Source organism: Staurois parvus, unplaced genomic scaffold, assembly GCF_062004578.1.
Source record: "Staurois parvus isolate SC_StPar_1 unplaced genomic scaffold, SC_StPar_1.0 ptg000737l, whole genome shotgun sequence".
Classification (NCBI taxonomy): Eukaryota; Metazoa; Chordata; class Amphibia; order Anura; family Ranidae; genus Staurois; species Staurois parvus.
The window spans coordinates 180,198-201,353 of NW_028318533.1; the positions used below are offsets into that span (position 1 = coordinate 180,198).

Below are 21,156 nucleotides of genomic sequence, written 5' to 3' on the forward strand. Positions count from 1 at the left end.
ACTGTTGGTGTCAGTGGAAGGAATAGTGCCCCCATTGTTGGTGTCAGTGGAAGAAATAGTGCCCCCATCGTTGGTGTCAGTGGAAGAAATAGTGCCCCCATCGTTGGTGTCAGTGGAAGAAATAGTGCCCCCATCGTTGGTGTCAGTGGAAGGAATAGTTCCCCATTGTTGGTGTCAGTGGAAGGGATAGTGCCCCATTGTGGGTGTCAGTGGAAGGAATAGTGCCCCAACCTTTTTTGTCAGTGGAAGAAATAGTGCCCCCATCTTTGGTGTCAGTGGAAGGAATAGTTCCCCATTGTTGGTGTCAGTGGACCAAATAGTGCCCCATCATTGGTGTCAGTGGAAGGAATAGTGCCCAATCGTTGGTGTCAGTGGAAGGAATTCTGCCCGATTGTAGGTGTAAGGCGCAGGAACTGTGCTCCACTGTTACTGACAGTGGGGGGAATAATGGTCCAAGGGCCAGATAAAAGCAAGCAAAGGGCTGCATCTTGCTGCCGGGCTGTGGTTTGGAGACCTCTTATCTATAGCCTCCCCCAGCCTTCTCTCAGTGTTACATGCTTGTTCTGCTCTCTTTAGACATAAAACCCTGCCAGAGGCTCTACAACCTCCTTACTCTTCAAAGAAAAAAAGAGAAAAATGTGATTCCCGTCTGTGTCTTCTGTAGGGGGGGGGGGGTTATCCACATTTCCTGATATCTGTCAAATAGACAGAAAGTGGGAGCATTTCCCTCATTTCCCCTACATCTTGTCTTACATCTGTCTGACCGACATTTGATAGACAGTAAATGAGGAGAATGGATAGCAGTTAAATGCTGAGGTTCAAATCTTTCTCCACTTTATTTAAATTATAAAAACTGGCAATAAAGATTTGGCTGGAGTAGGGTGCCCACAATGTTCTTCTAATTATAGATGGTCAAATTCTGACTTGTTAAACTTTCACTTTCTCCTCAGTGCTTCCGAAGTTTGAGGTTGAGATCGATGCACCAAAGGCCATTTCAGTCCTGGATAAAAGGATCTCCTTCGATTTATTTGGGCGGTGAGTGACCTCGCACTCTCCCATTCCTCCCTTCTCTCTCTCCCGTCCCTCCCCTCTCTCTCCCGTCCCTCCCCTCTCTCTCCCATTCCTACCTTCTCTCTCTCCCGTCCCTCCCCTCTCTCTCCCGTCCCTCCCCTCTCTCTCCCATTCCTCCCTTCTCTCTCTCCCGTCCCTCCCCTCTCTCTCCCGTCCCTCCCCTCTCTCTCCCATTCCTCCCTTCTCTCTCTCCCGTCCCTCCCCTCTTTCTCCCGTCCCTCCCCTCTCTCTCCCATTCCTCCCTTCTCTCTCTCCCGTCCCTCCCCTCTCTCTCCCATTCCTCCCTTCTCTCTCTCCCGTCCCTCCCCTCTCTCTTCCGTCCCTCCCCTCTCTCTCCCGTCCCTCCCCTCTCTCTCCCATTCCTCCCTTCTCTCTCTCCCGTCCCTCCCCTCTCTCTCCCATCCCTCCCCTCTCTCTCCCGTCCCTCCCCTCTCTCTTCCGTCCCTTCCTTCTCTCTTCCGTCCCTCCCCTCTCTCTTCCATCCCTCCCCTCTCTCTCCCGTCCCTCCCCTCTCTCTTCCGTACCTCCCCTCTCTCTCCCGTCCCTCCCTTCTCTCTTCCGTCCCTTCCCTCTCTCTCCCGTCCCTCCCCTCTCTCTCCCGTCCCTCCCCTCTCTCTTCCGTCCCTCCCCTCTCTCTCCCGTCCCTCCCCTCTCTCTTCCGTGCCTTCCCTCTCTCTCCCGTCCCTCCCCTCTCTCTCCTGTCCCTTCCCCTCTCTCTTCTGTCCCTTCCCCTCTCTCTTCTGTCCCTTCCCCTCTCTCTTCTGTCCCTTCCCCTCTCTCTTCTGTCCCTTCCCTCTCTCTTCCGTCCCTTCCCTCTCTCTCCCGTCCCTCCCCTCTCTCTTCCGTCCCTTCCCTCTCTCTCCCGTCCCTCCCCTCTCTCTTCCGTCCCTTCCCTCTCTCTTCCGTCCCTTCCCTCTCTCTTCCGTCCCTTCCCTCTCTCTTCCGTCCCTTCCCTCTCTCTTCCGTCCCTTCCCTCTCTCTCCCGTCCCTTCCCTCTCTCCCGTCCCTCCCCTCTCTCTCCCGTCCCTCCCCTCTCTCTCCCGTCCCTCCCCTCTCTCTTCCGTCCCTTCCCTCTCTCTTCCGTCCCTCCCCTCTCTCTTCCGTCCCTCCCCTCTCTCTTCCGTCCCTCCCCTCTCTCTCCCGTCCCTCCCCTCTCCCTGCCATCCCTCCCCTTTCTCTCTCTTTCCTCTCTCTCTCTCTCTCTCTCTCTCTCTTTCCCTTTCCTCCCTTTCTCCCTCCTCTCCCTCTCCCTCCCTCCCTTTATCCCCCTCCCCCATCCCTTTCTCCCCCTCCCCCCTCTCTTTCTCCCCCTCCCCCCTCTCTCCCTTTCCCTCCTTCTATCACTCTCTCACTCCCTCCTTCACTTTTTATTTCTGTCCCTCCCTCTTCTCTCTCTCCCTCTCCCCCCCTCCCTATCTTTCTCTCTCTACCCCCCCCAACCCACTCTTTCTCCCCCCTCCCAACCCTCTCTTTATCCCCCCTCCCCACACCTCTCCCTGTCCATCTCCCCCTTCCCGCCATCCCTCTCTCTCCCCAGTTTCTCTCCCCCTCCCGACTAACCCCATATTGTTTTGGAGAAGAAAAAGTTATTTGTTGCGAAATTCAGTTATTTTCTGTTAATATAAATCTACATTGTGTGCACCAAATGATTTTACAAAACCCAAATATTACCTTGTAAAAGTTGCAGAACTTGCAGTGAAGTACTGCTGGGCTGTACAAAGCCTGTGCAGAGAAAAGAGCTGTGGGAGGGGCCCAGCGGGCTCCACCCACAACAGGCTACCTGAACAAAACTACAGGAGGGGGCGGAGACAGGACTAATCACCCTGCACAAGGAGAGAAGGCAGCAGTTCCCAGTCTTTATTACTGGAAGCACCTACAGATACTGTAGATACAGTTTCAGACTGGATTACTGAACAGATCTGGAAGAAATACACAAAGCATGTCGAGATTCAAGGAAGAACACAATATTTGCTTATCCCAGAGTTCAGCTTTAAATATATTAAATTATGTCTCATCAGATAATCTGGTTTTTGCAGTATACAACACTGCTATTTACTTAAAGTCATTCTATATACATAAGTGTTTATAATATCTAGGTAAAATCCAAAACACTTTCTCTAACAAGGTATTCATGAACTGAAACACATCTGGCACTGCCAACATTCCAATTATTCAAATGTCAAGTATTGCACAAGGTGAAGGCTGACCCACATATTACTCCAGAAGCAGTGGAGAATTGGAAAGCAACACTGAGCCTTCAATTCTTTTTCCATTTCCCAAATGAGTGTAATAGTGAACAAAGTATACTTTATTCTCAAACCAAATTTGAAAACATTTGGGACCTTTGACTGCAATATAATAATACTGACATCAACTTTAATAGAATTGCCTATCAATAATCTATTACAAGTTTAAAACCTAAACACACAGCAAATGATCCTTTTACTTTACCCCTCCATAGCGCTACTCCCTAAGGAGCCGCTGGAATTTGGATCCCCATTTGCCCACACAGCCAGGCAACATCCATTTTTCGAGCTTGCATTCTCAGTCATTAACCAGTCCTTGGGCTTGTTTTTGCTTTTTATTGAGGGAATATAAACTTGGATGGGGATAAGGGGTTTTGGGATGCCCAAATTGAGTTCAGCAGTGACGAGGACAACTTCTCTATGTACAATTTGCAGCAAGGTGAATCCTAGACTGCGCTCCCTCCGGAATAATGTCAATCCTTAATGGATGGTAGCGACTATCCTTTCTGATTTTAGGAGCTCTATGTCCCCTTAGTAGGAATATCAAAGACCCAACTGCATGCAGGAGCTCTTTGTCCCCTTAGTAGGAATTTCAAAGACCCAACTGTATGCAGGAGCTCTATGTCACCTTAGTAGGAATATCAAAGACCCAACTGCATGCAGGAGCTCTATGTCCCCTTAGTAGAAATAGCAAAGTCCCAACTTATGCAGGAGCTCTATGTCACCTTAGTAGAAATAGCAAAGTCCCAACTTATGCAGGAGCTCTATGTCACCTTAGTAGAAATAGCAAAGTCCCAACTTATGCAGGAGCTCTATGTCACCTTAGTAGGAATATCAAAGACCCAACTGTATGCAGGAACTCTATGTCACCTTAGTAGAAATAGCAAAATCTCAACTGTATACAGGAGCTCTATGTCACCTTAGTAGAAATAGCAAAGTCCCAACTGTATGCAGGAGCTCTATGTCCCCTTCATAGGAAATAGTAAAGTCCCAGATATAGGCAGGAGTTCTATGCCCCCTTTGTAGGAAATTGCAAAGTCCAAACTGTATGCAGGAGCTCTATGTCCCCTTCATAGTAAATAGCAAAGTCCCAACTGTATGCAGGAGCTCTATGTCCCTTTCGTAGTAAATAGCAAAGTCCCAATTGTATGCAGGAGCTCTATGTTCCCTTCGTACGAAATGCCCGCACACCTGGCTTCTATGAGTGTATCCCAGAGAAAGGGAGGGGTTAAGGTAAGTTCTGCCACTGTCCCTTTTTTTTATGGACTAGCTAAATATTGCATCCGGCTGTCTTCTACCTTTGTTTGGCTCGGGGGGTGATAAGTAGAGGTACTCACACTGTCCCTTGAAATCCTGCTTCTCAGTAAAGATTGCTGCTCAGTTCTCTTGCTTTACAGGTCCTCCCTTGCAATACAGGGTGCCTCCTGGATGAGATTGAAGGGTGGTGAAGATCCCTCTGGTCAAACTACTCTTTTCCTTCCTTCCACAGCTTCTGCCTGGAGGCAGAGCCCCCAGCTCTGGGCCCCCCCTCCCAGGCTTCACGATCCATGACTCAGTACTCCACACTCCAACCAGCAACAACTAACTGGCTAGGCTCTTTAATATTTATAGGCACACCTTACCCCCTGCCAGGCCTCCTGCCTGGGGATTGGTCAAACTCAGGGGCGGACTGACCATTTAGGCACTCGGGCACTTCCCGAGGGCCCGGGGTCAATAGGGGGCCCCATGAGATGCCCCTGGTACCTTTCATAGGCTTTTTTGGGTGTGGTTTGGGTGTGGGCAAGGACACAGGGGCCCCATGATTTCCTATTGCCCCGTGGCCCCATGAGTTGTCAGTCCACCCCTGGTCAAACTCACATAAATATTCAGATCCCTGCCTCTGTACCCCCACCCACTAGGTTCTAGAAGTTTCAGGAAACTTCCAGAACCAGGGAAGAGTGACAGAGACCTGACCTGCAAAGCCATTCTGCCTAACCTGAGCAGCCTTGCTCACTTTAGCTACGTGTGAGCCAAACTAAATTTACCCAACTTCTGTATGTACACTAGAGGGTGAAATGCATGCTCTTTTATTTCCTCCTTACAGTTGTGATGGAAAAAAATTATGTAAATGCTAAAATAACTCAAAATATGTGTCAGACAAGAATACACTTTTCATTTCCTTAAAAGAGAAGAATGGAAAAAACTATACATTGGGCTAATGCTGCAACCACCTAGGTAAGTATGATTTTTTTTAAGGATGAAAACTGAGCAATCACCACCACTGTGAGCAGAGAGTCTCGACTGTCAGTCACTGCTGTCTGTTCTGCCCCCCGCGCTCACTGGATCGCTGGGCTGTGGAGGGGGCATAAGCACCTGGCTTAGGCTCTCAGCAGATCGCTAAGAGTCTGAGCCAGATGCTGATCCGGGCTGTTGGGTGGATCCCGACTTTCCTCAGCCAGAACCGGCTGAGTGACATTAGCTTCAGCACACTGCCAACTGAAAACAGGTCACAGGAGTGCAGAACGAACTACACTCCTGTGATCCACAGGAGAAGTACAGCCCAAAGAGCTCTGGCTGTACTTCCTCTTTTAAGGAAATGATAGTAAACAATATCCTTCTCCAAAAAATAATCCACATCCACTATTTAATAACCTTGTAAGTTATTTTTTATGCAATTGCTTCTTACTGTGTTTTTCTGCCCCCCTGTAATATCCTCTGTGAGCTCAATAGCCTCTCCTTTTCTCTCTCACTTCCGTATGTTTGGAGTGAGCACTGCACGTTAGTTGTTGTCTAGTATGTCACTTTATGCACACTACACATCCTATTGTTCAGGGTTCTCCAAACTGTGGCCCGAGGGCCAGATGCAGCTATTTGCTTGGCTTTATCCGACCCTTAGGGGCACTACTCCTCCAAATGACACCAGTGATGGGGCATTGACTTCTTCCACTGATGCCAAGTCATTTTCTGCTCCCACTGGCTACACCCTGGTGCCCCTAAAGCCTGAAAGACCGTAAACTTGTCTTTGCTCTAAAAGTTTAGAGACCCTACATAGTTCATAGTCCATCTCAGGACTGAGCAATACTGTAGAGAGTGGCAACATTCCTACATACAGTGGGACCATAGAGAATGAACATAGCCACACTCTAGCGCAGGGGTCTGCAACCTTTAAGACATAAAGAGCCACTTGGACCCGTTTCCGAGAGGGAAAAAAAGACTGGGAGCTGCAAAACCATTGCAACATTTAAAACAAATCCGACACTGCATATATTGCAAAAAGCACTCTGGTCATGAAGGGGGTTTAAGGGCCCAGTAAGCAAAGGGTTAATCAGGGCCACAGTGTATCGTCATACTCACAATCAAGTGGTGGGCAACCTTTTTTTTCAACTGAGCCAAATCTCGCCAAAACCACGATTGAAATTTATTTTGAGAGCCACATTTTTAAAACTGAAAATACATCCCCCATATAGTAATTCATCCCCCATATAGTAATTCATCCCCCATAGTAATTCATCCCCCATAGTAATTCATCCCCCATATAGTAATTCATCCCCTATAGTAATTAATCCCCCATATAGTAATTAATCCCCCATATAGTAATTCATCCCCCATAGTAATTCATCCCCCATAGTAATTCATCCCCCATATAGTAATTCATCCCCCCTATAGTAATTCATCCCCCCTATAGTAATTCATCCCCCGTATTAAGTCCCCAAGTCCCCCCCTGTGTCAATTCACTTACCTTTGCTCCGCGCGTTCCTCTCGCCGTGTTCCCGCGCCGTTCCGGTGTAGCATGAAAATCTGTCTCCTATGAGGATCTGTCCCCCTCGACGTATCTGCGCATGTGCCAGTTTCAGGCATTAGCAGCCGATCGGCGATCTCCGGCACATGCGCAGATACGTCAAGGGGGACAGATCCTCATAGGAGACAGAATTTCATGCTACACCGGTCTTCAGGGCGGACTGTGAGAGGAGCCTAGCGGGAGCCTAGCTCCGCGGGCCGGATTAAAAGGTCCGCCGGGCCGTAGTTTGCCCATTGCTGCCCTATTGCCTGTCACCTGGTGGGCAGTGTGCTCCGAAGCCGCAGCCAAGGTGAAAAAGAGCCGCGGGTTGCCGACACCCGCTCTAGCGGATCACAGCAGCTATAGATGGAGTTTGGAGATTTGGAGGAGGTTGAGAACAATAGTACTGACTTTTTTTAAACTAACAATAAATACTTGAGTAGAAAATAATTTAAACCGGGGTTTAGTGTCGTCACTGTGAGTTGTCTAATGGTCACTACATTAGACAACTTTTTAAAAGCGGTTTTCTTTTATGTGCATGGGTTATGATTGTATAGTTGCATATCACCCACAACAGTGGACGCTAGTGTGTTGTCCCATACCCTGCCACCCACCAGTCAGCCATTGAAAGTGCAACAGAAATTTCTCAAAACCAAGCTGGCCAATGGAAGTCAGAAAGGCTGAGCAGTTTAAGAATATCTTGCCAATCCTTCAACAGGAGGAGACCCTTGGAGATAAAAAAATAATAAATAAAAAAACATGGTAACATCAAGTACCTCCGAAGGAAATATATTGCAATTATAGTATACTAGTATTGATTTTATCTTGGTCAGAAATGACAATTAATATTCTGTCCACTAAATTGGACATCATGCATTGTTGGTTTTATTTCAGCTACAATTTTTATTGAAAATAATATAACTACAGTAAATTTTTTGGCTGCACAATCCATTCATTTATACAATTAAAAATTAATTTGCGGTTTTTGTAACAAAAACATCAATTCATGCAAACGAAGGTTGCCAACCTCCAGCAACATTTTTTACTGACAAAACAGTAAGAAATTTACTGACGGAGCACATTTTTCCTGGAAAATGACATTAAAAACTAGGCAATCAATGACATTATAAAAGACAATCAATATTTAAACATTATAAACACAATATGGAAGCACTGACTATACCCAAGTAATTTGACTGGTTTACACTTACAAAAGTCAACATAGCATGACAAATGATCAACTTCTGATATTTACAGACGGTTGTGAAAAACACAGATTTTTTACAAACTGTGTTAAATTTATTGGCAACCCTGGTGCAGATACAGTAAGTTCCATTATGTGAGTAAAAGATAATGTCTTTATATTTTGTAGAGAAAGGCTTATAGCATAGTGGAGCAACTACTATCTGAGTCAAGTCTTTAGTTAAAAACTTAAATGCATGCAGTCCACTCAAGTGGACGTGTGAAGAACTTGGAAAATGAATATTGAAAATGATTGTGGCCCTAATACTTCATGCATGAAAGGCTTAAAAAGGTCTTCAGTCGGTATGCATAAGATGAAGACAAACGAAAAACAAAACGGTGCTGGGAGAGGACCACACATGATGAGTCTTGATAGGTTAGTGACAAATGACGGATACAGCGGGAGAAGTACAAATACAAATGGGGGAATAGGCGTACAATAGTAATGAGTTCAAAATGGGGTGGCGATGAAGCGATGAATGGAGAAGGGGAAATCCATAGTCCAAGGGTCCTAGGTGGCGGGTGGATGGTGAAGGCAGCTCCCCATAGAACGAAGCAGAACTCTGTAGAAGACAAATCGGTCACAAGGGGGCACCAATCTCGGTATATAGGGTTAAAGATTTATTGGTAACAAGAGGTTAAAAACTACTCACAAACGTAAGAAGTATAATAGCATGGTAAAAGAATGCCTTTGGTAAGCCCTCAGTTTGCCAGTGATGTGAAGATGGATCCTGGTCATGCAGGATGAGCAGAGATGCAGCCGTCAGTATTCAGCAATGCAGAGAGTTTTTGAAAATGGCGCCAAAACCAATGGCAGGGCAGGAACAGGGTCAGGTGACGCGTTTCAAAGCACTTGCTCCTTCTTCAGATCTTCTTACGTTTGTGAGTAGTTTTTAACCTCTTGTTACCAATAAATCTTTAACCCTCTACACTGAGATTGATGCCCTTTGTGTCTGATAAGAAAGCAGCTACAAATACCTCAACCGGGACAGGTCCTCGACTCTTCAGGTCCCAGGAGCTAGCATGTTTACTGTGGGAAGCCAGCTGTGATTCCTTGCAGCTTCACAGCCAGCTTCCCAATGTGCATTCTCAAAGCGAACTGTGCTTTGTGAATGGTCTTGCAGCGTCCTGGGACATTTGCCATTTCCCAAGAGGTTGCAGGCAGGGAAAGAGGGAGGAGGAAAATGTCCAGTGGAATCGCTAAGAAGTGGGGAGCAGGTATTTGCTTCGGTGAACCCGTGAATCGATCCAGTGGTTGCACTGGCTGGTCATAGAGATTAGAGGGAACTGAGGAAAGATGGCCTCAGGTAATCTCTGTGTTCTAGGAGGACCAGACCAACATCATGATGTCACTACTGGGTCCGGCTGAATGTAAACAAGGCCATTTTTTTTTTTTTTTTTTTAGGAAAGCATCAGATGAATATTGTGTAATGTTAGCTGTGCAATGTTGTGTAATGTTGGGGGCAGAGATTGCGGCCATACCTAATGCGTAGCAGTATGCTTTCATTCGTTGTTAGGATTTTAAGGCCTGAAAAAACTTGAAAAAGCCGCTCAGAGAAATTCCTCTATGGCGAGCGGCAAGCGGCTGCAAGCGGTGAGCACAGATGAAGCATGGAGCGACTGCACCTGCGCTCCAAGCCTCATTGTGAAGCCGAGTTCCAGTTTACAACTTCAGGTTTCCGGCTTCTTCGGCACCGTCACCGAGGGGACAGGTGCCGGAGAGGTCCGTTCTCTTCCGCTGAGAGGAGACACCCTCTCCACTGCTGCGGGGGACTCGGGGGGGACAGTAAGTACTGTATACAACATGTCTTATCACTATAATGGAGTACAGGGGAGGGGGGATATACATTACTGTATACATGTCATATCACTATAATGGAGTACAGGGGAGGGGGGATATACATTACTGTATACATGTCATATCACTATAATGGAGTACAGGGGAGGGGGGATATACATTACTGTATACATGTAATATCACTATAATGGAGTACAGGGGAGCTGGGATATACATTACTGTATACACGTCATATCAGTATAATGGAGTACAGGGGAGGGGGGATATACATTACTGTATACATGTTATATCCGTATAATGGAGTACAGGGGAGCTGGGATATACATTACTGTATACATGTCATATCACTATAATGGAGTACAGGGGAGGGGGGATATACATTACTGTATACATGTTATATCACTATAATGGAGTACAGGGGAGGGGGGATATACATTACTGTATACATGTTATATCCGTATAATGGAGTACAGGGGAGCTGGGATATACATTACTGTATACATGTCATATAACTATAATGGAGTACAGGGGAGGGGGGATATACATTACTGTATACACATCATATCACTATAATAGAGTACAGGGGAGGGGGATATACATTGCTGTATACATGTCATATCACTATAATGGAGTACAGGGGAGATGGGATATACATTACTGTATACATGTCATATCACTATAATGGAGTACAGGGGAGCTGGGATATACATTATTGTATACATGTCATATCACTATAATGGAGTACAGCGGAGGGGGGATATACATTACTGTATACACGTCATATCACTATAATGGAGTACAGGGGAGGGGGGATATACATTACTGTATACATGTCATATCACTATAATGGAGTACAGGGGAGGGGGGATATACATTACTGTGTACAGTTTTATATTTTGGATATAATAGCTGTGCCAGCTAATTCAGGAGTCAGCCATGTAATGGATAGGAGTCAGGAGAGGAGATTTCCAATTGGGGCATTGTCCTTTCATTAGTGCCCTATTGGCACTCGGTCCGCAAGAAATTGATCTAGAAACTTCGAAACGCATTGGTATTCCCATTCCATTTAAGCAAGCTACAATAAGAACTCAAATCTGTGGAAATGTAAAATGTTTTTTGGGAATACCACTCAGCTTATGTATAGACAATTCATTGTTTGTGAGATTGTGAGACTTGATGGATGACTACATACACCAATTTTAAATCATGCAAAAACGTTTTAGATTATCTATTTATTAAAGATGAAAATAAATTTTAGCTTCGGATCAATGTTTTTTTTATCTTATGCTTTTCATTTTACATTGTGTCGTAAAGACCCCAGATCTCTCCGTGAAAAGAATCTGTCATCATTTATTTGGTGTCGCAAGGGATCTTTACATTTAATGCGATAGCAATAAAAATGATTACAAAAATTAAATAGACAATGTAAAAATAAAAAAAGGCATAAAATAAATAGTTTAAAAAAAAATTCTTTAAAATGCAGTGGCGAATGCATACGTAATTCTCACCCACATATGTTAACACACCACTTGTGTGAGGTAGCGCTGCAAATGTTATAGCAAGAGCTCTAAACTGGTAACCTGTAAAGGTTTTTAAAGCGTCACCTATGGAGCTTTTTAAGTGCCATAGTTTGGCACCATTCCATGAGCGTGTGCAATTTTAAAGCATGACATGTTATGTATCAATTTACTCAGTATAGCATCACCTTTCAAAGTTTACAAAAAAACTGGGTTATATATTATAGTTTTTTTTGAATTAATGAAAGTGTACTTTTTCCCAAAAAATTGGGTTTGAAAAACCTCTGCACAAATACCGTGTGACATAAAAATGTCAGTGATCGCCATTTTATACTCTAGGGTCTCTGTTAACTAGTTGCCGACCGCAGATAGCCGAATGACGGCTGCACTGCGGCCGGCCAATTCTGGGCGGACGTCATATGACGTCCTCCCAGAACGCGCTCTCCTGCGCGCCCCAGGGGGCGCGCACCCGGCGATCTCCGTGATCGCTGTGTCCTACGGACACAGCTGATCACGTGATGTGGTAAAAGGCCAATCACAGCGGCCTTTTACCACGTGATCAGCGGAGTCCAATGACACGCTGATCACAGGGAAATGCAAGTGCCGGTTCTCGGCTGCACTTTCCTCACTCTGTCAGATCGTGAGGAAAGTACTGCCGAGAACCGGCAGTTGTCAGAGCGAGGATCGGCACCGATCATCAGGGCACTGATGATCAGTGCCCAGCAGTGCCACCCACAAGTTCCGCCCACCTGTGCCCAGCAGTGCGCCCACTAGCTCCGCCCACCTGTGCCCAGCAGTGCACCCACCTGTGCCACTCTGCAGTGTCACACACCTGTGCCCAGAAGTGCCACCTACCTGTGCCCAGCCACCTCTGCCCACCAGTGCCACCCACCTGTGCCCACCCACCAGTGCTGCCCACCAGTGCCACCCACCAGTGCAGCCCAGCAGTGCTGCCAGTCAGTGCCACCAGTCAGTGCCCAGCGGTTGTGCCAGTCAGTGCCGCCAGTCAGTGCCCAGCAGTGATGCCAGTCAGTGCCGTCTATCAGTACCCATCATCAGTGTCACCTATCAGTGCTGCATATTAGTGCCGCCTATCCGTGACACCTCATTAGTGCTGCCTATCAGTGCCGCCTATCCGTGCCACCTCATTAGTACTGCCTATCAGTGCCCTTTAGTCCTGCCTATCAGTGCCCATCAGTGCCACCTATCAGTGCCCATCAGTGCTGCCTCATCAACGCACATCAGTGAAGGAGAAAAATTACCTGTTTGAAAAATTTTATAATAGAAACAAAGAAACTTTTTTTTTTTTTTTTCAAATTTTTTGCACTTTTTTTATTTATAGCGCAAAAAGTAAAGTGCCCAGTGGCGATTAAATACCACCAAAAGAAAGCTCTATTTGTGAGAAAAAAATGATCAAAATTTCATATGGGTACAATGTTGCATGACCGCGCAATTGTCAATCAAAGTGCGGCAGCGCTGAAAGCTGAAAATTGGCCTGGTAAATAAGGGGATATAAGTGCCTGGTAGGCAAGTGGTTAAACAAATATATATAATGGTTGGGGGTTCTAAGTAATTTTCTAGCAAAAAAATACTGAATTTTTTCTTGTAAACAAAAAGTGCTAGAAAATGCTTGGTCTTTAACTGCCTCCCGCCCGTCATTACCTTATATGGCGGGTGGGAAGCGGTTAAGGCCCAAGCATTTTCTGGCACTTTTTGTTTACAAGAAAGAATTCTGTATTTTTTTGCTAGAAAAGCAAGGTGGTTCTCTCGTCCCACTCTAATTGCGCGTGCGCGGCTCTGGGAGCACGCAGCCTGGCGATCAGTGGTGCGCTGCGTCCCTCAGACACAACGAATCACTGATCAATGGAAAGAGCCGAAGATGTCGGCTCAGTCATGTGATCAGCTGTGTCCAATCACAGCTGATCGCATGTAAATAGGGAAATGCTGGTGATCGGCATTTCTCTCCTCACGAGCTGTCACGTTGACAGCTCGTGAGGAGAGGAGAGCCGGTAATCAGCATTCCTCAGAGGGGACATGTACACTGATCATTCATTTCTATGAATGAATGCAATTTTTCAATAACATAATCTGCCCACCTCTACAACAATCAGAAGAAGCCTTTTATGCATTCAAGTAAAAACAAAATCATTGCACATGCATATGTCTTCCTATCTCTCCTGCCTTTGCAAAGGGAACCAGTTGGATGGCAGTAAAAACACTCAGCAGAGCCATGCATTTTTTTCTGCAGCATTTCCATTGAAGTCTATAGAACCAAAAACACAACTTTTTGCATTAAAAAAAGACCCTGACCCTTTCCAAAAAATGCCCCCAGTTAAAACGTGGAGATGTGAACGTGTCCCATAGGAAATCATGGTAAATGGATTGTACTGCATTTATGCAAAACGCTGCGGAAAACTCTTAGGTGTGAACCTGGGGTAAAGTGAGTGAGCAGCTACAGTATCCTCAAGGGAGAATGTCACCAGCACACTGAGGATCACCAATATGGGTCCAAAAGTTTTAATGAACGATCACATAGTTACAGCAAGGCATCGTTTCGGAGTCTCGCAGGTCCCCTTCATCAGGAATGTGGCAAAAAGCCTACAGTATCACTCCTCCAGGGCTTCCAGGAATCTGTGGGCTGCCGGAACGTTAATCCTAGTATTGGCAAATGCGGCGCTGGCTGCTTTCTCCTGCACACCAAAAAGAAATATAGATAGCACAGCAAAGTGATATCAGAGAGAGGTGAAAGGGTTAAAGTACTTGCCAAAGTCCTGGGTTAGCAGATCCAAGTTTCAGAGCAGAAGGTGTTTTGATCTTCCTAGGTTACGATGGTCAATGTGAGAATTCTTCAACAACCACTCTTAGGCCTGACAGCCTGTTTTGTAGTCCCCAGCAGGGGGTGGCTGTGCAGTCAAGGACCAATCTCCGCTTAGGGCTTGGAGATATGGGTGGATGCCTCAACTAGAGCAAAAATCTCCCATAACTCATATTTTGGCCTATAACTTTCCATCTGCACCAGTGACATCCCACCCGCGGGTAGATTATTATGCAGACAAGTCTGAGGATTGATTAGATATGAATTATGAAAGTGTACACTGAACGGTTCGCAAGATCTATTTTTCTGCTTTCCTGTGTGTCCGAGACAGGGCGAGTGACCCATCAAACTGTTCGCCTGCTCATCATCCATCTGACAATATGTCCGGTTTTTATGTAAGTCTCTCATATTCCAAGATATGAGACATAGGGGAAACATGGAATTTGAGACGTGTTCTGTCGATTCTGTCACCTATGCTGAGTAGGTTTTATTAGGTTGGAATATCTCTCAACTCCTGAGAAAGCTTGCCTTATCTTATACGAGGTGTGATATGGTACAGCTCGCCCAGACAGCTAGGCACCTAGCTCAGAGATGTTTTATGGCTCTGGGGTTCCCTGCTGCCTTGGCCTGCCAGTGACCCACAAACAGCACACACACACACTGGCCAAATGTCTCCTCTCAGAGAGGGAGGGGGAGGAAGTGAGGGGAGAAAAATGGATACTCTTAACAAAATGGCGGACTGTGTCAGTCTCTGTTGCGCACGTTTGCAACACCGCTGGGTAGTGAGCTGGTTGGCATACAGGGAAAGAAGAATGCAGACAGATTCTCTGTCGCTGAGGCTCGAAGGAATGTGATATGTATAGACTGCCCCACTTGTTCTTCCACCCCCTCCCTCTGGGCAGCAGTGAAAAGACAATCAGAGGGCAGGGAAGTCAGAGCCAATGAAAACATCAGAGAAGGAGACGTGTGCAGCAGATCATAGGAAATGTAATCCTAAAGGGGCACTGTATAATTGAAGTGAATGACTGAAAAAATTACAGGAATCAAAATCCCTGCACACAGAGAAGGAGAGACTGGGAAGTTTTTTTGCTGAGAGGAAGCTGAGCTGCACAGACAAGTGGTCTTATTTAAGTTTTGCTATGTGTCCACAAGCGCCTGAGGACTGAGCTGCAGAGAGATCACTTACTGTGCCTTGGGACCAGAGCTGAGAGACCTGCTGCTGTGAGTGAGTACACCAGAGCTGCTGAGATTGGTGAGCCTTGAAAGGATACAAACAGAGGAGACTGAGACTTCTGGGACCTGACTTCAGAGGACTGCAGACTACTAAGTAATCTGGACCGGATGCCTGTGTACCAGGAGGGGTGAGCTGAACATCTATGCTTATCTCAACACTAATACTGTTAATGCAGGAGAGACCTACCCTTATTTAGCAGCCCACTATCCACCTGGTGCTCACTTTTAAAGGGACAGCTACATGTGCACCACCCACAGCAGGGCCCCAACATAAGCCAGCTAATGCAGACAATTAGGCGGCAGGTACTGTCAAACACCTTACCCTACTCCAGGAATGCATACACCCAGCTGCTATGAGGGCTGTATGCATAGTGTGCACACAAGGACTATTATTTTTCAGATTTAGTTCATGCTGTTTCTTAAACTCTAGTTGCACTAGTTATAGTTTAATTCATCATTGCTACAGTTAAATTGATTGCCAGTTTATGGGTCAGTGATATCTTTAAATCTGTTTATATGCCTGTTTAATGATTTGTGCATTGTTTAGCTGCATTTCTACAATCCGTTTATATAATATACCACCAGTTGCTAGGCCTAAGTTCTGTGCATTACTATAGAGCGGTAGCTTAATAATGTTAAATCACATAGGTGTAAATAGCCTATAACCTGAAACCAGATATGTCAGTGGAGACCAAACAAGTTTAAGAGTTGTGGCAGAACAGAGAGCCCATCACCAGTGGCTCCTGCAGGGGTAAGTGCTATACATTCCCCGCCCCCTGTGCCTCATCAGGTGTAGTCTCCCCCAGACCTGAAGAAGGCACAAACAAGACAACTTATATTCCCTGGACATGTTCAGGAGCCCAGGGACTTGTGGGAACCTAAGGGATTGTAGAAAAAGAAGTTAAAGGAGCCTGCATCTGCATCTGAGCATGGTAAGAAAAAATTTACCAGGCTGATTGTGCTGAAGTCAATCAACAGATTGATTCAGTTTAACCAGCCTGCTCATAGATGGATCAAAATTCAAACAGTTCAGCAGGAACTAGATGCATTTCAATCATCTATGGCTAAGATTAGAAGCGCCCTCTTCCTTTTATCTTTCATTCTTGTTGCCTATATAATTCAAGAGAGGCTCTTGAGACCCTGATGTGAAGAGGAGGGGGGACCCTGATGTAAAGGTGGGACTCTGGAGACCTGATGTAAGGGAAACTCTGAAGACTATCCTTTAAGGGAGTGATTCTAGGCACCTTGATTTAGGAGGGGTGGGGGCTCTGGGGACCCTAATGTAAGAGGGTGACTCTGAGGACACTGACATAGTGGGGCGACTCTGGGGACCCTATTGTATGGTGAGTGGTTTTGGGGACCCTGATGTAAGGCTGAGGAACCCCTGGGACCCTGATGTAAGGAGGGGACACTAAGGACCCTGATGTTGGGGCGGTGACTCTGGGAACCTTGATGTTAGAACCCTGATGCAAGGTGAAGCACGCTGAGCAGGAATAGTTCAATAGACTAAGAGCAATGCACCGTGGGAACTGTAGTCCTGAGGACAGATTCTACTGTTAGTTTTGGAGCATGTGAACTGTAATTTACAGAGGGAGATTGTCAAGAAAAGGAGACAGAGCTGCATTCTCCCAGACTGTACAGGACACAGCTTCATCTTGCTGTGAGAGAGAGACCAGGGATTGCACATCACTGTCCTGTTTGCACCATCACTGCTACATATCACATACCTCCCAACCATTCCGGACCCTGTAGGAATTTCAAGCAAGTCCCAGAGTCCTGCATGTCTTGGCTATATCTTTGAGCCCAATGCCATAACAATTTCTTCCACTTGGCTCCACTAACTTAATTTGCAGGGACCCGGAACTGAGAAATACCAGCTGGGGGAATCACTACATCTCCAACCAGCAGGAGATGCAGGGGATGTGCAGGGCCATGACAAGGGGGGTGGGTACCCTGCAAGTGCCATATATCCTACTGAGTGTCCTGGGTTTGGGCTGCCTTACGTCTCCTGCCAAATTTTAATAAATAATCCAAGGTTCCTGTGACTCGCCAACATTGGCCAGTATGACCCACAGCCTTGTGGATAGTACACACACAAAACGGTCCCGCCCTGTAGGAACAGTGAGCAAAGAGGGTAAAAGAGGTAAGGAGAGGAGGTGTGGTGGAGAGGTTAGCTGAGAGGAAGAGTTGGGGTGCAGACTTTTGAAGAAAGGAGAGCTGGGATGTACAGGCTAGCAGGGGGCCAGCAAGATGTAAAGGCAAGCAGATGGAGGTGCAAAGGTAAGCAGAGAGGACATTTGGAGTACAGAGGTGAGTAGGGGGGCTTAGGGAACAGAGGTTAGCAGAAGGTAGGTTGTGGTGCATAGGTTAGCAGGGGGATGGGAATGGAAGTGAAGCTATGAGCAGAAAGGGGGGTTGGGATGCAACTTCTCCCCCAGAAGTCCTCACCATCAAAGGGAGTACAGGGAGGAGGGCAGTGTATACAGAGAGGAGGTACTGTGTACCGGGAGTAGTTTAAAAATAAATTGGGAGCAGTTATTTGACCACACCAAATATTTCACGATTTAACCACACCCAGTTTTGCTTCATGCACGCCAAAGTTTGCCATCTCCCTAACATGCATCTCATTCTCAAGTCCAAAAGTTGGATGGTATGATATCGGCTGCCAGAGCAGGATCAAGGATACTGAGTTTGGCGGTGCTGACAGCCAAAGTCACCAGGGAGCAGAGCAAAGAGTGGACTGGTTGCTGTGTGTGATCAGATGGTGAGCTGTAATATCGATGGGACTGGTGAGCTGCTGCTGTTTGTATTTACTATCTGCTGCTAGAGAGACTGCACCCTTTAGGAACTGACCCTACAGCGATCTAGTAGCCTTATTGCTGCCTGCAGGCATGACTGGGATTATATTCATGTGCACCAATGGTACCACTGGGCCCCAATGCTAGCTGCCTGAAGAACTAGGACTAAAGACTGTCCCTTTACAGCTGCTACACAGAAACCTTCACCTATTGGTTATGCTAATAGGTACTTCTCAGGGGACATTGCACCATATCTTAGCCATTCTCCTAGAGCGCACTCTAGACTAGTTATAGTATTAATATTCACTTTGCAGTTAGTACTTATATGCACTATTTATTGCAGACTTTGCTGATTCATGAGTTAATCTCATTCTAGTGGTACACAACTCTATTCAAATTTACCTTGGCATAATGATTATACTGTCTAGCAGACTGTGTCTGAACCTACCTTCTGGGTGTTCATTTATGCTCATACCATCATTTATTCTAACTTGTACCAATACATTGAGTTCATGTACCACTAAACAGTCTTGTGTATATTTCCTAGTGTTAACTCACAGCCAAGTTAAAGTTATCTATACTCATGTTCTTATAAGTGCTTGCAATAACATTCATTAAACCAGGTATGTTAGAGGGGCTGAGGTCAACTTGACTTGGAGTCAAGGTGCAGAACAGAGACCACAAATTACAAAGCAGCTCTCATGGGGCTAGTGCTACACGTACTTCCTGCTGCCTTCCTTACTTATGTCTTTGAGGTCTGTGATGCTTACTGCAAATTAAACTCTGTAGTCATGACCGAAAGTCAACGCATAGCTAAGAAAACCCCATAAAGGGGTTCCTTGTGAATATCACCTGGCTGTTCCACTCTTGCCCATTTTGCCCTGGCAGATCCCACATCACCTGCTCTAGCAAGGTACCAGCCTCGTACTTTGGTGATTCCTGATCTAACTTGCAGGTCCTACCTCTCTCAACATTATTCAATGTGTCAATTTTCCACATTTGAGTAAACTATGTCCGCCCCCCAGACTGGTTATCACTGACGAACGCTTCCTAATGTAAGCCCAACAATGTTTGCATATTAAACGTGTATCCTATGTTTTTCTGCTTTATGTAATTGATTGTGTGTATATTTGCGTTTTTGTATTTTATATTTAGTAGTACTGCGTCTCTTTACGTAGAAGTCACAGTCCTGAAGATGCCACATGCACAGGCAAAATGTGTTGACCGTTTGTTACTGTAGAGTTATACTCTTTTAGAAAGATAAGTTGTCTACTAGGTCATATGTACCACATAAGATGTAAAGAGTTATGTTAGGCACTATTCCCCCCTTTTGGTTAGGGGTTTCTGTATTTCTTATTTTATCTTGTTTGTGTTATTTTAATGTTTAATAAAATTGTTGTTTTAACATGATAGTTTGGTCTCTCACTGTGCCTACAAATTTGCCAGTTTGGCTGTACAATTCTTGCCAGGCATTTTTTTCTATGTTATTCAACATGGGTTCTGCTTTGCTGATCCAGATCTCAGGTCCAACTTGTTCTGTGGTGTTTTGTCCTACCGAAAGCCGACTGTCAGCCAATGTTTTACAGATACTCCTTCTGCCTTTCTTTGGCTATCCCATAAAATGAAGCTGGGAGGTCCACATCAGCATAATCAAAACCTTGACAATTGTGGGCTCCCTAAAGCTGATCTTTCTCATTGCTGACTTACCTTGTTTTGCACCATGTCTCTGTGTTGAGGTGGCCATCTTGGTAGAAGCAGGGCTTTGCTTCCTCATGTCAGAACTTCTAGCATGGAGAACAATGGATAGCACAGTAGAGACATAACCAAATCTCACTCCAAGAACCAGCAGTGCCTTAGATGGCCTCACAAAGCAGATATACAGCAATGAAGCTGTAGAACAGGAGTGCCAAGGCACTTCAAAGGCCCTGGTGGTTTTCATTTTCAGGAGAAACTTTAAGCATAAGCTACATCTTTCACTGCTTAGGCACAATTAACATTTCTAAATATTCCCTATAATTTATCAAATCTTCACTTTTTGAAATAATTTCCACTTTAAACATGTTGAGTCCCATGTCTACAAGGCCTAAGAGTAATGAAGGGGGTTATCAACTATGCCATGTGATACAACAAGGTTTTCTAATTTTGGGCTAAAATGTCCCTGTCTTGTCTTTACAGGTACACTTATGGAAAGAAGGTCCCAGGGACTGCAACTATCAAAGTCTGCCAGAAGAAACAACCACGATACTGGAGGTGGTGGGGGCCCATGGAAGAGGAGGAAACAGAAACAAAAGATTTGTGCCATAATGAGACAGCCACGGTGAGGAATAGGACTAAGGAGTGACAAGAACAGATATTTTATCTAGCTTGGTAGTGCCATAAAATCTGCTTAGAATTATAAAACTGTCTGACTAGTCTTAGTCCATAGGGTTCAATATTGAGTTGGCCCTCCCTTCACTGGAACTAAGGGGCCAAGCCCAACCTCTGAAAAACAACCCCACACCATAAACCCCCCTCCACCAAACTTTACACTTGGCACAATGCAGTCAGGCAAGTGCCATTCTCCTGGCAACCACCAAACCCAGACAAGTCCATTGGATTGCCAGACAGAGAAGCATGATTCCTCACTCCAGAGAGTCCAGTGGCGACGTGCTTTACACCACTGCATTCAACATTTTGTAT

The 21,156-nt window shown here is 45.7% G+C and overlaps 1 protein-coding gene across 1 annotated transcript in view; it reads left to right on the forward strand.

Moving 5' to 3' along the window:
- LOC149445224 (alpha-2-macroglobulin-like protein 1) overlaps positions 1–21,156 on the forward strand; it is a 238,295-nt gene that overhangs the window by 64,922 nt on the left and 152,217 nt on the right. Inside the window, exons 7-8 of the mRNA XM_089654069.1 lie at positions 951–1,035; positions 20,653–20,794. Of these exons, the coding sequence (XP_089510195.1) occupies positions 951–1,035; positions 20,653–20,794 (227 nt within the window). The remainder of the gene's footprint in view (positions 1–950; positions 1,036–20,652; positions 20,795–21,156) is intronic.